Raw genomic sequence first — 16,053 nt, forward strand, 5'->3', positions numbered from 1 at the left:
TTTCCCTCTTTTCTTTGCAGGATATGTATGTAACTGCTCTGTGGTCGGAAGCCTGGATGTGAATCGCTGCAACCAGACCACAGGGCAGTGCGAGTGTCAGCCAGGTTATCAGGGTCTTCGCTGTGAAACCTGCAAGGAGGGTTTGTACCTGAATCGTACTTCCAGACTCTGTCTGCCATGTGACTGTAGTCCACGTGGAGCCCTCAGCATACTCTGCAACAGGTAAGCAGCAGAAGTTGAAGGTAAAATTAATTTTATTTTATCACACACACAAAAAGGCCTCTGCTCTCAAGGACCAGACTGGTTTAAATAAAGGGGCCGTAGATTTACAAAATATTTCACATATTTTTATCATTTTGGAAATTATATTTAATGTCAAGATTTAAAAGCTTCTAATTTACTGATTTAGTTCTTCAAAAGCACCTTGGTAACCACTTTTGCCTTGTAATAGTTTCTCTAAATTTCATGGAAAAAAGTATTGAGAAAGCAGTCTGCTTCCTGGAAGCAATAACTTCCAGGGATTTCCAGTGAAAATGTCCTTGTTATGTTTATTAACATATTATTAGAGTTTCAGGAAACTTATTCTTTGGTTTATTTTTTCTCTTTTCAAAATTCTAAAGCTGTTTCTTTGCACATGTAAGGCTTAAACTTGGTAATATCCTGATGTCTTTAATTAGTGTGAAAAAGACTGGTTTCACTCTATGTACCAGTATATACATTTTGGGGGACCAAAACTAGATTAAGCAGAAATTGTCTGGAAATTACCTTTAAAATAGTAAATTATTTGTAGGTGACTTAATCTAGTAGAACAGTGCCCTGTAATCTAAGGATTTGCCTTCTACTCCACTGAAAGTAATTATCATTTGACCTTGTGTGAGGTACTTAGCTTTCTGTGGACCCCAAGTGAAAAAGCTGAAGAGGCAGTGTTATGTGATGAAAAGAACAGAGCTTTAGGATCAGTCTAACCTGGGTATGGATCCAAGATCGTCTGCCACTTAGGAGCTTTGTGATTTCAGCAACTTCTTTCACTTCTCTGCACCTCAGTTTCTTCTCAAGGTTGTTGTGAAGGTTAAATGAGTAGAATCTATGTAAAATACCCAGCACACATCACTCAATTAATTCTGGTTTCTTTCAATTTCAGAGGAATATTGTTGGCTTGATGAGGGAGTATTTTTAAATAATTTTTAGCTCCTTGGCAGAAAAGTTTCTTTATACTTAGCAGTAGATTCTTTGGATGCTTTATAAATCGTATAGTACAGGGACTTCCCTGATGGTCCAGTGGTTAAGACTCCACGCTTCCACTGCAGGGGGCCTGGGTTTGATCCCTGGCTGGGGAACTAAGATCCCACATGCAGCGCGGTGCAGCACCCCCCCAAAAATTGTATTGTACAATACTGTATCATATTGTACTTCTATTAAAAATATAGATGTGAACGTAAGAAGTTTATAATTTCAAATACGACAATAATCGATGTTTATGATGCTTGGTATTTTTAAATAGTTAACTGTCTAAATCCTCATAGCAACTCCTTTTATGTAGGTTATTAAATCACAAAGATAGTAAGTGGCAGAAAAGGAATTCCAAATTTCATCTTCCAGTACTAAGTCCAGTATTCTTATCATCATGCTGTATAGCTTCTATAATGAGAAAACTGATAATCACTTTGTTACTTGAGTTTGAGAATATAATGGTTGCTTACCATTGCTCCCTTTACTCTCCTAAAACATGCCAACACAAGTTATATTCAGAAGGCCTACATTTCTTACCATTTTAAAAGATGAGATTTGTATAAGTTTGTTCATTCTGATACCTAAAGGCATATCCACTACTTTTTTTTTAATAATATTTATTTATTTGGCTGTGCTGAGTCTTAGTTGCGGCACTTGGGATATTTGTTGTGGCATGTGGGCTCTTCGTTGTGGTGTGCAGTCTCCTCCCTAGTTGCAGCATGTGGGCTCCAGAGCACATGGGCCCTGTATCTGCGGCATGCAGGCTCTCTAGTTGTGGCACGTGGGCTCAGTAGTTGCTTCATGGTATGTGGGATCTTAGTTCCCTGACCAGGGATTGAACCTGCGTCTGCTGTATTTAAAGGCGGATTCTTAACCACTGGACCACCAGGGAAGTCCCCTGTCCATTACTTCTTTTAAAATAAGATTCTGCAAACACATTTGCTTTGAGTACTTTTGGAAAGATAAAAAACTGTTTACTTCTAGGCCAAACTACCTTATTAGAGGAGAAAGAAATGAGAAGAGTGAGAGAGAGTTTGAAAAGCTGGAGAAGAGGGAAAAAAGTAATACTAATGTTTATGTAGTATACTGCTGTTTTCATAGGTCTTTTACAAATCACTTTTTACTTATCTTTCCCCTGACAGTGAATGTCGTCAAGTGACATAGGCTAAAACACCATTCTGAAAATAGGTAGTAACTATAAAGTAGTGGAAAAGTGCACTGGACATTCGAAAGGCTAGGGCAGGGGTCTGTAAACCAAATCCAGTCCACTGCCTGTTTTTGTAAATAAAGCCTCATTTCTTGATTGTTTTGGCCCCAAGGATAGGCATATTAAAATTTTGAGATAAATCCATAATTCTTTTCTATGAGTTACTACAGAGTAATATTTAATTAAATTTTTAAAATAATATTATTTAAAAATGTCAGGCAATTTGTCAGAGCAAGCAGTGCATCACAAAAGTCATTTAAAAACTTGTACTTAAAGAAAGTCATTAGAAGGAAGGCATGGGAGCTCAGAATCCAGCTCTAAACACTGCATTTCTTTTTTTTTTTCTTTTTGACTTTTTATTTTATTTTATTAAAAAATGTTTTAAACATCTTTATTGGAGTATAATTGCTTTACAATGGTGTGTTAGTTTCTGCTTTATAACAAAGTGAATCAGCTATACATATACATATATCCCCATATCTCCTCCCTCTTGTGTCTCCCTCCCACCTGCCCTATCATGTCCCTCTAGGTGGTCACAAAGCACCGAGCTGATCTCCCTGTGCTATGTGGCTGCTTCCCACTAGCTATCTGTTTTACATTTGGTAGTGTATATGTGTCCATGCCACTCTCTCACTTCATCCCAGCTTACCCTTCTGCTTCCCCGTGTCCTCAAGTCCATTCTCTATATCAGCGTTATTCCTGTCCTGCCCCTAGGTTCTTCAGAACCATTTTTTTTTTTAGATTCCATATATATGTGTTAGCATACAGTATTTGTTTTTCTGACTTACTGTCACTCTGTATGACAGACTCTAGGTCCATCCATCTCACTACAAATAGCTCAATTTTGTTTCTTTTTATGTCTAATATTCCATTGTGTATATGTGCCACATCTTCTTTATCCATTCATGTGTCGATGGACACTTAGGTTGCTTCCGTGTCCTGGCTATTGTAAATAGAGCTGCAGTGAACACTGTGGTACATGACTCTTTTTGAATTACAGTTTTCTCGGGTATATGCCCAGTAATGCGATTGCTGGGTCGTATGCTAGTTCTATTTCTAGTTTTTTAAGGAACCTCCACACTGTTCTCCACAGTGGCTGTATCAATTTACATTCCCACCAACAGTGCAAGAGGGTTCCCTTTTCTCTACACCCTCTCCAGCATTTATTGTTTGTAGATTTTTTGAGATGATGGCCATTCTGACTGGTGTAAGGTGAGACCTCATTGTAGCTTTGATTTGCATTTCTCTAATGATTAGTGATGTTGAGCATCCTTCTCATGTGTTTGTTGGCAATCTGTATATCTTCTTTGGAGAAATGTCTCTTTAGGTCTTCTGCCCGTTTTTGGATTGGGTTGTTTGTTTTTTTGATATTGAGCTGCATGAGCTGCTTGTAAATTTTGGAGGTTAATCCTTTATCAGTTACTTCATTTGCAAATATTTTCTCCCATTCTGAGGGTTGTCTTTTTGTCTTGTTTATGTTTTCCTTTGCTGTGCAAAAGCTTTTAAGTTTCATTAGGTCCCATTTGTTTATTTTTATTTCCATTTCTCTAGGAGGTGGGTCAAAAAGGATCTTGCTGTGATTTATGTCATAGAGTGTTCTGCCTGTGTTTTCCTCTAAGAGTTTTATAGTGTCTGGCCTTATATTTAGGTCTTTAATCCATTTTGAGTTTATTTTTGTGTATGGTGTTAGGGAGTGTTCTAATTTCATTCTTTTACATGTAGCTGTCCAGTTTTCCCAGCACCACTTACTGAAGAGGCTGTCTTTTCTCCATTGTGTATTCTTGCCTCCTTTATCAAAAATAAGGTGACTATATGTGCATGGATTTATCTCAGGGCTTTCTATCCTGTTCCACTGATCTATGTTTCTGTGTTTGTGCCAGTTCCATACTGTCTTGATTACTGTAGCTTTGTAGTATAGTCTGAAGTCTTGGAACCTGATTCCTCCAGCTCCGTTTTTCATTCGCAAGATTGTTTTGGCTATTTGGGGTCTTTTGTGTTTCCATACAAATTGTAAGCACTGCATTTCTTACTACAAGAAAGGAAGTTAAATTGACATGAGACTTGAGGAACAGAAATGGGAAGTTGCAGGACTATGTACTTTGGCAAGAACATATGGGTGAACTCTGAGGAAACACCTCTGTGTTCTGCTCTGCTATAAATTATATGTGGGTAAGTTAAGGGAAAAAGGAAATTGTAGGCAAGTAGTGTGATATGTAGCAGAGAGGTGGAATCTGAAATTAGTACTTTGATTCCATTCTTGATTTAGCCACTTACTAACTGTACAATCTTGATTAAGATATTTGACCTCTCTGAGCCTCAGTGTTTTCATCTGTAAAATAGGATTCATAAATGTAGAATGAAGAATTTTTGTGAGAATTAAATTGTGTGTGTGTATACCCACTTACATTGTAACTGGCACTTAGATTCGGCTCAGTAACCCCCCAGTAGTTGAGTCTGGTTTATTTTATTTTATTTTTTTATTTATTATAAATTTATTTATTTATTTATATTTTTGGATGCATTGGGTTTTTGTTGCTGCACATGGGCTTTCTCTCTAGTTGCGGCAAGTGGGGCTACTCTTCATTGCAGTGCAAGGGCTTCTCATTGTGGTGGCTTCTCTTTGTTGTGGAGCATGGGCTCTAGGCACATGGGCTTCGGTAGTTGTGGCACACGGGCTCACTAGTTGTGGCTCGCGGTCTCTAGAGCTCAGGCTCAGTAGTTGTGGCACATAGGCTTAGTTACTCCGCGGTATGTGGGATCTTCCTAGACCAGAGCTTGAACCTGTGTCCCCTGCATTGGTAGGTGGATTCTTAACCACTGCACCAACAGGGAAGTCCCCTGTTTTTTTTTTTTAAATGAGGAATAGAATTGGTGACTCACAAAAGAGGAGAATTAAGTCACCCAGTCTTGGGTATGAGTAGGGATTGGGATATCTGTTTCTGTTGGTAGGCTAAAGAAGAAATTGTTCACTGTAGAAGAAAAAAAAGTTTAGCTTATTTTCTTCCATTTTAAAGAAACCCATATATGCTTTTTAAAATTGGACATTTCATACTTTAGAATAATAACAGCTAAAATGAATTGAATGCATGCTAGGCACTATCCTAAGGCCTTTGCATGTAGTGATTAATTTAATCCTCACAGCAACCATATCAGGAAGGCACTATTATTATTATTCTCATTTGTACAGGAAAAGAGTTGCAAGTTAGGTAATTTGCCTAACTTATGATATAGTAGCCAGTAAATAAGAGTTGGAATTGAAACATAAGCAGTCTGGATCTACAGTATATATTCCTATCCATTATGTTGGTATAGCCCCTCTCGAAATCTCAGATATTGAGCAAAGTGAGTGAGTATTGTAAGAAACTTTGATGCTGTGATGCCAACTACTTGATATTTTATAGGAATTTCTTCTGATTATATAGTTGGTGCTATATAAATAACTCTTCTTGGGAAGAGTAATCCCAGTTTTAGCTTAGTAGACATTGAGAACTTAGAGGAAGTTTATAAATATATGCTAAATTTCTAAGTAGAGTAGTTTAGAGTAGGAAAAAAGCAGGAATAATTAGGAAAGGATTCCCAGAGGAGGTAGGAACTGAGTTGTGCCTTACAGGTTATGATTTGGGAAGAGAGATGAGAAGAGAAAAAACATGTGAATCCAAGAGTATTTCCTAAGTTTATACCATGAGATGAGAAATATGATCTCCTAACACATATGCAAATTCTCTTCTGTCATGACCTTCTTGTTCTTTTTTTTTTTTTTTAAATGAAAGTAGAAATGTGGACTCAATTCTGTCCAGATTCTCTGATACATCTACTGTCATACATCTACTATGAATGAATAGCTGGCTTTTAAAAAATTTATTTGCCTGTTCTTTTTGTTTTGCCTGTTTTTTATGCCCATATATTTCAGTGGGAGTTGCCCCAGTGAGGGTAGAATTTGGCTGCAGGAGCCAGATGTGGGTTGAGCAATGTCTTTGTGTGCAAACACAAGTTCCTTTATGTACTGTACTGACGGATGGCCACCCCTCACATCAACAGTGGTGTTCCAACCTGTTTAATTGGGAAGGATTTGGTCTACAATATCTATCTTTTCACTTTTGCTTTTGGAATGCATTTCTAATTTCCTGTTCACATTTGGACATATGTTGAATATATGAATGGAGAAATCAGATAGCATTTTATCTCAATAAAGCAGTATGCCTAGTGAGAGCCTGACTCTCTTAGTATAGCCTTAGAATGTCATCAGGGTTGACTTATATGTAGGCAGTAATATACTGATTTGAGATTTTTTAGTGTATCCATAGTAGGTTAGTATACAAGGTGCATCATTTAAAACTGTCTCTGTGAGATAAGGAAGTTCTGTCGTTGCGTAATATCCTTTCCCATAAAACTTGTGGTTGCTGCTGTATAGTGTATGTTGAAATATTTACTACTTTGCATTTTTAATTATGGGAATATGCCCCAGGGCAGAGGGCAAAATTTTACTCATGAAATAAACTTAGGCTGAAATAAATGTCAAATATAAAGATGACAAAATCGCCAAGACTTACATTCATATGGGGCTCTGAAAATCATCTGTTGTGTAATAATAAGGAGTAACAGTTGATTGTGTAAACTCTTGCTTATTACTTTGCCTGTAATTCTGGGACATCAAAAAAAAGTTATTTGATCACTAGAAACAATTAAAACTTGAGGAAACCTTTGTCATTTTATTCACTTATTTCATTTAACAGACGTTGCATTTGCTAACTATATGTCAAAAGATATTATTTCTGTGCTCAAGGAACTTGAAATGGAAAGACAGAAACACAAACATAATATGAGTATTTATAAAGTACACAGGAGATTCAGGAGGTCTTGAGAGAGGAAGTTGCATTTAAGTTGAAATCTGAAGGATGAGTAGAAGTTTGCATGCAAGAACAAGCCATGTTTTAGTAGACTGCAAGTGGCTCACTATTTCTTGATGGCAGGAAACACTTGACAGTGGTAGAGAGAAAAGGTTGAAAAGATGAGATTTTTGTCTACTTGTTTACTGTTGTATCTCTACTACCTAGAACAGTGCCTGGTACAAAGTAGACTCAGTAAATACTTGATGAATGAACAGAATGAGTGAATGGTTAAGAGTAAACAGGGCCAGACCACGAAGGGCCTGATATGCCATGTAAATTAGTTTGTCCATTGAAGAATACTGAGTAAGGAGTAACATGGGATTTGCTCGTTAGAACAATTACTCCATCAGAAGTCTGGTGGATAGAGAGAGTGAGCTCAGGCAGAGAGACCAGGGAGAAGGCTATCATGTAACTCTCCAAGCAAGAGAAATTAAAGTGCTGATCTAAGGCATTGACACTGGCATTGGCAATGGTGCTGGAGAGGAGGGAACCAGCGTAAGAGAGAAAATCTACAGAACTAGATGGTTGATTGTATTTATAGAATAAGAGAGAGGTAGATATAACTCCCATATTTTTTGCTCTTGCTCTGGCACAGGCACATGAGTGAAGAGATATTCTTTTAACTAGATAAAGAATACAGGTGGATAAGCAAGTTGGAAGGAGATGATTATGATCTTAGGCTTCAACATGTTCATTTTCTATGGGACATTCAGATAGTGGTGTCTGGTAGACAGTTGCACATGCATTGTGTGCCAAACTCAAGAAATCTTATAAACTAGCTAGCATATTCTTAGGAAAGGAAACTAGCATATTCTAAGGAAAACAAAGCAAAGCCTCATAGCTTTAATTTTACTTAAAAATAACTTTATTCTATACCCCTGTTATTATTCTTGCAATTATACCAATCTCTAGTTTAAATTACCTTTTTTTTTTTGGTACACTTCAGTATTTTTTTCCTTGAAGGTAGAATTTTAAAAGGTAGCTGTCTTGGTCAGAAGCAGGTAACTGATCTCAGCCCTTATCCTACTGTGGTTCATTTGTTTCAGTAAATGTTTCTACAGTTCCAAATGGTTTATATCTTAGAAAATAAATCATGTAAAGTTCATGGTAAAACAGATTAGAATAAAATTTGAATGTTAATAAATAGCCAGACAGCGGTTTATTTAGAAAAGGCACTGAGTGCATTGAGGTTTAAGTGTAAATAATGCATGTCTATTACAGTTTGGAAAGCTTTGTATGTTTTTCCGTGCACTCTGTCTTAAATCCTCCTTTCAGTACAGAACATGATCTGCCCTCCTGGTCTTCTAATTATTAACTAGATATCATCTGTAGTCGAATGAAAAAAACAAACAAAACACTTTTTCCTCCCAGCTATTGGTGACCTTTGTGAACATTAACGTATAACATGTCACAGTGAATTGATGTAGTTGCTGTTGATCAAATGCGTAATTTTTCCTAAACCATATTGCAGAATCCTCTGCTTCTTTCATTTTATTAAGCCAGTTTTAGGTCAGTTTGGAATTTTTAAAAGAAATCTTTTAAAGTTAAAGTTTTATTATTGATAATATTAAAAGATTATTTATTTTGCTTCTTCTGAGAAGCTCCCCCAAATCTGTAGTTATATATATGCTAATACTACAGATAATCAAGTTCATATAAATGTAGTATTTGGTACCAGGGTATTTATTTATTTAACAAATTATGTGCAGGATATTTTTTTTTTTTTTGCGGTACGCGGGCCTCTCACTGTTGTGGCCTCTCCCGTTGCGGAGCAGGACGTGCAGGCTCAGCGGCCATGGCTCACAGGCCCAGCCGCTCCGCGGCATGTGGGATCTTCCCGGACCGGGGCACGAACCCGTGTCCCCTGCATCGGCAGGCGGACTCTCAACCACTGCGCCACCAGGGAAGCCCTGTGTGCAGGATACTTTAACAGACCTTGTGGGAAATAAATAAGACAATGTGAAGACCAAAGGAGCTTCTGGTCTAGTAAGGTCATTAAGAAATACATATATATATATATATATATATATATATATATATATACAAGGTAAAAATTGAGCCACATCATAAAATAGAAAGATAAAATGTTAAGGGGATTAAGAAACTGGGAGATATCACTTATAGCTGGAAAAATCAGAGATGATTTCATTGAGGAGATAGCTTTTGACCTCAGTTTGAAGGAAGGAAAGGATTTAGACATACAGAAGTGCAAAAGGTGGAAAAGAGCGTTACAGAATAGAAACAGCAAGATTAACATCTCAGAGATGTGCTTACACAGGATGTAAGGTGGAAGAGCAGTGGGGCAGAGGAGATAAATCTGGCAAGTCCTACTGGGGTCAGGTCCCAGAGGGCCTTAAGAGCCAGACACATGATTTGGATTTTATTCACAAAGCAATTTTAAGCAGGTAAAAGATCAGCACTGTGTTCTAGCGGTAGTAGATTGGGTGTATATAAGTAGGGGGAGATCAGAGGCAGAATGAAAACTGTGAGATTGGAGAGACTGCGGAGAGAAAGGAGAATGGTGATCTGCCCCATGATAGTGTTTCTGTGCATAATTCTCTAGAAAGTTTATGATTTTTGCATTAATACATGCACACAAATCTAAAGGTAGTTTGTGTTTCTAAGTTGAATTTAGGGAAGTGCTCAGTCCCAGGATTCCTTCTTAGGCCCATACCCTCACTGTATGCTTACCGTTCTTCCTTTGTTGCAGGCTGCGGGAATTGAATCTGCTTTCCTATGCTTCAGTAGTTGCTACCACCCACTGTATCCCATGGGATTTTTATTCCCTCATAAGCCTTGCTGCTAAGTGTCAAGCCATGTCCCCATACTCATGTTCTTTCTGTGTTTCTAAAAATAAATCCAGGGGCCCTTTACCTTTTAAGCATTTAAAAAACTATTCATCTTTACAGAGAGGCCTGTGGGGGTAGCAAACAATAGATATGGGGAAGTTGAAAGCTTATACAACTGGTAAACTTTCTGCGAATGGGCTTCAAGTATAGGCATACCTCTTTTATTTTACAATTAATTACTCTGACACTCATATGCCTCAGTAGCATAAATCCAGTGCCCTCTTTTTGAATCAATCCATTCCCCAACAATTAATTACTAATTTTCCAGTAGCTCTAGGAGTCAATCCCCCTCTAATGCTGAGTATCAGGGGAACATGATTCTGATCAGTTCACTGATCTTGTTGTTTCTTACTCTTATATTGAATTTTGGGGTTGAGGCCTGACCCTGAACAACCTGACAGATGATGCTTGCTCACTACTGAGATGATGCTTTTACTGGTCCAGAATCGTTGGCAGCAACGCTTCTTTGAGGTAGGATGAACCCACCCCCTTGGTTCCAAGTTCCTTCAATTATACTCTAATTGGGGCTCGGAAGTTATAGAGATTGTAACAACTAGCTCCTTTAGTTTATACGTGCTGCTACATCCCAGTGTATAAGCCAGTTCCAAGAGTAACTGGTTGAGGACATTTTGTAGAATCTTTTACGTAACAAACTATAAGTCTCCCTTCTTCCCCCATACAAAAGGTCTTGTTAAACCCTTCTCTCAGGACAGTGGGGCCTCTTCACTCTAAACTTACTAAGGGAACCCTAACTTAAATGATTCTTTTTTTATTTTATTTTAATTTTTAACATCTTTATTGGAGTATAATTGCTTTACAGTGGTGTGTTAGTTTCTGCTTTGTAACAAAGTGAATCAGCTATACATATATCCCCATATCTCCTCCCTCTTGCATCTCCCTCCTACCCTCCCTATCCCACCCCTCTAGGTGGTCACAAAGCACCAAGCTGATCTCCCTGTGCTATGCGGCTGCTTCCCACTAGCTATCTACCTTACGTTTGGTAGTGTATATACGTCCATGCCACTCTCTCACTTCATCCCAGCTTACCCTTCCCCCTCCCCGTATCCTCAAGTCCATTCTCCACATCTGTGTCTTTATTCCTGTCCTGCCCCTAGGTTCTTCAGAACCATTTTTTTTTTTATTCCATATATATGTGTTAGCGTTTGGTATTTGTTTTTCTCTTTCTGACTTACTTCACTCTGTATGACGGACTCTAGGTCCATCCACCTCACTACAAATAATTCAATTTCGTTTCTTTTTATGGCTGAGTAATATTCCATTGTATATATGTGCCACCTCTTCTTTATCCATTCGTCTGTCAATGGACACTCAGGTTGCTTCCATGTCCTGACTATTGTAAATAGAGCTGCAATGAACATTGTGGTACATGACTCTTTTTGAATTACAGTTTTCTCAGGGTATATGCCCAGTAGTGGGATTGCTGGGTTGTATGGTAGTTCTAGTTTTAGTGTTTTAAGGAACCTCCATACTGTTCTCCATAGTGGCTGTATCAATTTACATTCCCACCAACAGTTGAAGAGGGTTCCCTTTCCTCCACACCCTCTCCAGCATTTATTGTTTGTAGATTTTTTGATGATGGCCGTTCTGACTGGTGTGAGTTGATACCTCATTGTAGTTTTGATTTGCATTTCTCTAATGATTAGTGATGCTGAGCATCCTTTCATGTGTTTGTTGGCAATCTGTATATCTTCTTTGCAGAAACATCTATTTAGGTCTTCTGCCCATTTTTGGATTGGGTTGTTTGTTTTGTTGATAATTGAGTTGCATGAGCTGCTTGTAAATTTTGGGGGTTAATCCTTTGTCAGTTGCTTCATTTGCAAATATTTTCTCCCATTCTGAGGGTTGTCTTTTCGTCTTGTTTATGTTTTCCTTTGCTGTGCAAAAGCTTTTAAGTTTCATTAGGTTCCATTTGTTTATTTTTGTTTTTATTTCCATTTCTCTAGGAGGTGGGTCAAAAAGGATCTTGCTGTGATTTATGTCATAGAGTGTTCTGCCTGTGTTTTCCTCTAAGAGTTTTATAGTGTCTGGCCTTAAATTTAGGTCTTTAATCCATTTTGAGTTTATTTTTGTGTATGGTGTTAGGGAGTATTCTAATTTCATTCTTAAATGATTCTTTACCCAGTCAGTAGGATCTGCTTGAAGGTTATTTTCTACCTCTGCCCAAATGGCAAAGCAATTGCAAACTTCTCTTGCTAAAGAAGAAGAAACCCACATATTTAATCTCTAGTTAAACATCTCTCTGATAGGACATTTTACTACACTTAAAAAGTTTAAAAATCTTATAAACACATAGTATTTTTCTGGGCTGTAGTTTGACTTCCTTCTGAGATGAAAATAGCACACAACACAACTTGGCAAATACTACTAACATTATTACTACCACCATCAACCCCAGAATGAATAGCATTAACATTTATTGATTATTTACTATGTGTCAAGCTAAGTGCTTTATATATACTATCTTGTAAGGATAAAATAACAACTGGTTGAAGTGGTATTATTCTCATTTTACAGGTGAAGAAACTGAGACTTGAGTAATTTGCCCCCCAACAGACAACTAGTAAGTGGCAGAAACAGACTCAAACCAACACCTGTCTGACTATACTGCCTTCAGTAGTTCCCAGAGTTTCTTAGTTGAGCAACTGAACCTCTGCTTATTTTCCAAATAAGCGTGGTAACCATCCTAGGTTTAGCTACCATATAGACAGATTCCTAGCACGAAAAATTGTCCTTTGAGTGGTAAAGATAACATCATCAGTAATAAGTCATGTGAGTATCCTGTGCTCTCTGATATGATGAAATGAGAAGGGCATGTTACCTCTGTGATATCCTTACCACAAATTCATAACTTCAGTCTAATCATGACAAAACATCAGACAAACTCAAATTGAGGAACATTTTGCAAAATACCTGACCAGTACTTTTCAAAAGCTTCAAGGTAATAAAAGACAAAGAAAGACCAAGAAACTGTCAGATTGGAAGAAGCTAAGGAGATGAGTAAATGTAAGGTAATATCCTGGATTGGATCCTGGAACAGAAAAAGAACATTAGTGTAAAAATTAGGAAAATCTGACAAAGTCTATAGTTTAGTTAGCAGCATTGTAGCGGTGTTAATTTTCAGTTTTGATGAATATACCATGGTTACATCAGAAGTTAACATTAGGAGAGGTTGCGTGAATGGTATACAAGAACCCTCTGTACTATCTTTACAACTTTTCTTTAAATCTAATATTATTTCAAAATAAAAAGTTAATAGAATTGTTATTTGAAACAGTCAGTCAAGGGAATATGGATAGCATTACTGTCTTATTATGAGGGCAGAATTGGTCCTGGTGACAATTTTTAGCCTTAGATCCATAAGAGGAATCAGGATAAGGAAATAAACTTACGTTGTTGTCATGGAGATCTGCCATTTTAGATGTATGATGTTGTGGTTAGAATATATGATCAAATTCGTAGCCTACTTTAATATTTTAAATATCTTCTTTCTCTAAAGTTTTAAAAGAAGAGCTTCTAAAATGTTAGTAGACTTAGGCTAAAATAGAAGGACGCTTGTTCCCACAGAGAAGGCTTTGTCTTCCCCAGTGTCCCTTGAAAGAAAATTAAATCAGCATGACTTTCTCCGTCTCAGATGGTTTTTTCATAGCAAGAAATATGTTTCCTGTAGGGTAGAGAGAAATATGGGACTATTCATCTTTTTTCTCCTTGGATTTGATTTCCACTCAAAATATCTAAATTTCTCAATCCCAGTTAGAGATTTGGGCTTGAAGTTTCTCAAGATTTCCTTTAAAAAGGAGCATAAGTGCTTCAGCCATGATAATTTTGACATTCAACGTGTCTAGGACTAGTTTAAAATTATTAATTTCATTATTATTAAAATCATTATTATGCTTTTTTATTTATTAAGATAATTCTCTGGTATGATATATTCCATTAGTTTCAATAATTTGGGATTTTCAAGCTTGCCCCTGTGTTTATAAATTCAGTAGGTTTCCAGAGAATGTTAATAACTAATATCTGTAAAGTCATTTACAAGTAATAGTGTTCTTTTCTCCTGTACATTTTCTCATTTGATTCTAACAACAACCCTGAGAGGTAGGTAAAAATTGTTATCCACCAAATTACAGATGAGAAGTAATATTTGAAAGGGTACATGATAAGCCCAAAGTTGGATATCTATTACATACCAGAGTGAGAAGAGTCATCTCAAGGTCTTCTGACACCATATCCCATGTTCTTTCTGTTGCATTAAACTCCCATGGCTTGCAGTTCTGGGTAAGTATACCCCCCTGTGCTCGAGGTCAGGAGTTCTTAACCTAAGAGGGGAAGCACATGAAATGTAATGGTGAATCTGTGCATTTTTCTGTGGAGAAGGTCTGCAACATTCAGTCGATTCTCAAAGAGATCCGAGATACCATCAAGTGTAAGAAGTTTTCTGAATACTATACAGGAAGGGCACAGATGTTCTTCTCACATTGCCAAAAGCAGTAATGAAAATATGGCTTATATTATCAGTACCGGAATCCCTTTGTCTCTTCTGCCAATTCCCAACACATACACTACAACCATCTCTTTAATTTTTATTTTTCCTGGTCTTGAGTTGATTTTTTTATAAGCTCTACAGTTAAATAGAATGTCCAGTAAAACAGATACTATAGGTATTTGAAAGAAAGGTTTTTGCAGGGAAATAGTTTTAGCTTTCTTGACTAAACTGTTTACCTAAGGAAGCTGCATAATTTAGCAGGAGGATCAGAAGGAAACTAACATCTAATGAACACTGTTGAACCTCTATGCTTGATGCTTTACACATATAACCTCTCTGACTTCTCAGAACAACTTAGCTATCTTGCTGTTAGAGGCTAAGTTACTTAGTAATATGGCATAACTCATAAGTGGCAGAGCTTAGGTTTGAGACTAGGTCTGTCCGACTCCAAGGTTCTCCCCACTGTACCCTAAAATAGAATGGGCAAGATTAGATATGGCAGCGGCTCAGTGTAAGTGAAGTTCTAGGTGTGGTTAGCATGATTCATCCACCTGGGAACTGGCTCATGGAGACATAAATCTAGAAGTCAGATCTGGGCACAATGAAAATAAATATTGCATAGAAGAAGATGACTTGAAATAATGAGAGTATGTGTAGAGAATCATTTGAAAGGTAGGATTTAGCACATTAATGAACATCAAAGCTGAGTCCACCTGACTTGCTGGAGCCTAAATGGCAGGCATTTGACATGCAGGAGATCTGAAAACAAGTGTCATGGACCTAGCCATTGAGTTGGGAAGTGGGGAGGCAGGGCAACTGGGACCAGGAGCCAGGCATTGAGAAGCTAGGGACAATAGTTGTAATTCAGTCATTGAGAATATAGGGTGAGGTCAAAGGAACCAGTAAGCAAATGGAACTTGATGACAGATATCACTGAGGCTGATTGCTGTAAGTACCCTCTCCTTAGGTCAGAACTGATACCAAATAAAGGGTTCAGCACTAAGCCTAGAGGTGGAAATTAAGTCAGGGCTAAGAGTATTAAAAGTAGGGAGTGAAATAAGAACAATGACAGTTTTCCAGTTAATCTAGTGCAGTGGTTCTCCGAGTATGGTCTTCAGACCAGTATCAGCATAACCTAGGAATTAATTAGAAATGAAAATTCTTGGGGCCAGCCCTAGACCTATCTGAATCAGAAATTCTGGGATAGGGCCGGGCAGTCAGTGTTATAACAAGCTTTCCAGATGCATGCCTAAGTTTGAGCACCACTGATCTAGTGGACAATGTTGCCCCCTAAAACCCAATGTCAACTTATATGCAGGAAAAAACCAGAAGGCATTCTAGCCTCTGTTCTTTGTTTATATAAGGATTATAAAC

The 16,053-nt window shown here is 37.6% G+C and overlaps 1 protein-coding gene across 1 annotated transcript in view; it reads left to right on the forward strand.

The window, feature by feature from the left end:
* Nucleotides 1-16,053, forward strand: part of MEGF9 (multiple EGF like domains 9) — a 78,512-nt gene that overhangs the window by 40,018 nt on the left and 22,441 nt on the right. Inside the window, exon 2 of the mRNA XM_007451494.1 lies at nucleotides 21-222. Within this exon, the coding sequence (XP_007451556.1) occupies nucleotides 21-222 (202 nt within the window). The remainder of the gene's footprint in view (nucleotides 1-20; nucleotides 223-16,053) is intronic.

Source organism: Lipotes vexillifer, unplaced genomic scaffold (genome assembly GCF_000442215.2).
Source record: "Lipotes vexillifer unplaced genomic scaffold, Lipotes_vexillifer_v1.1 scaffold588, whole genome shotgun sequence".
Classification (NCBI taxonomy): domain Eukaryota; kingdom Metazoa; phylum Chordata; class Mammalia; order Artiodactyla; family Lipotidae; genus Lipotes; species Lipotes vexillifer.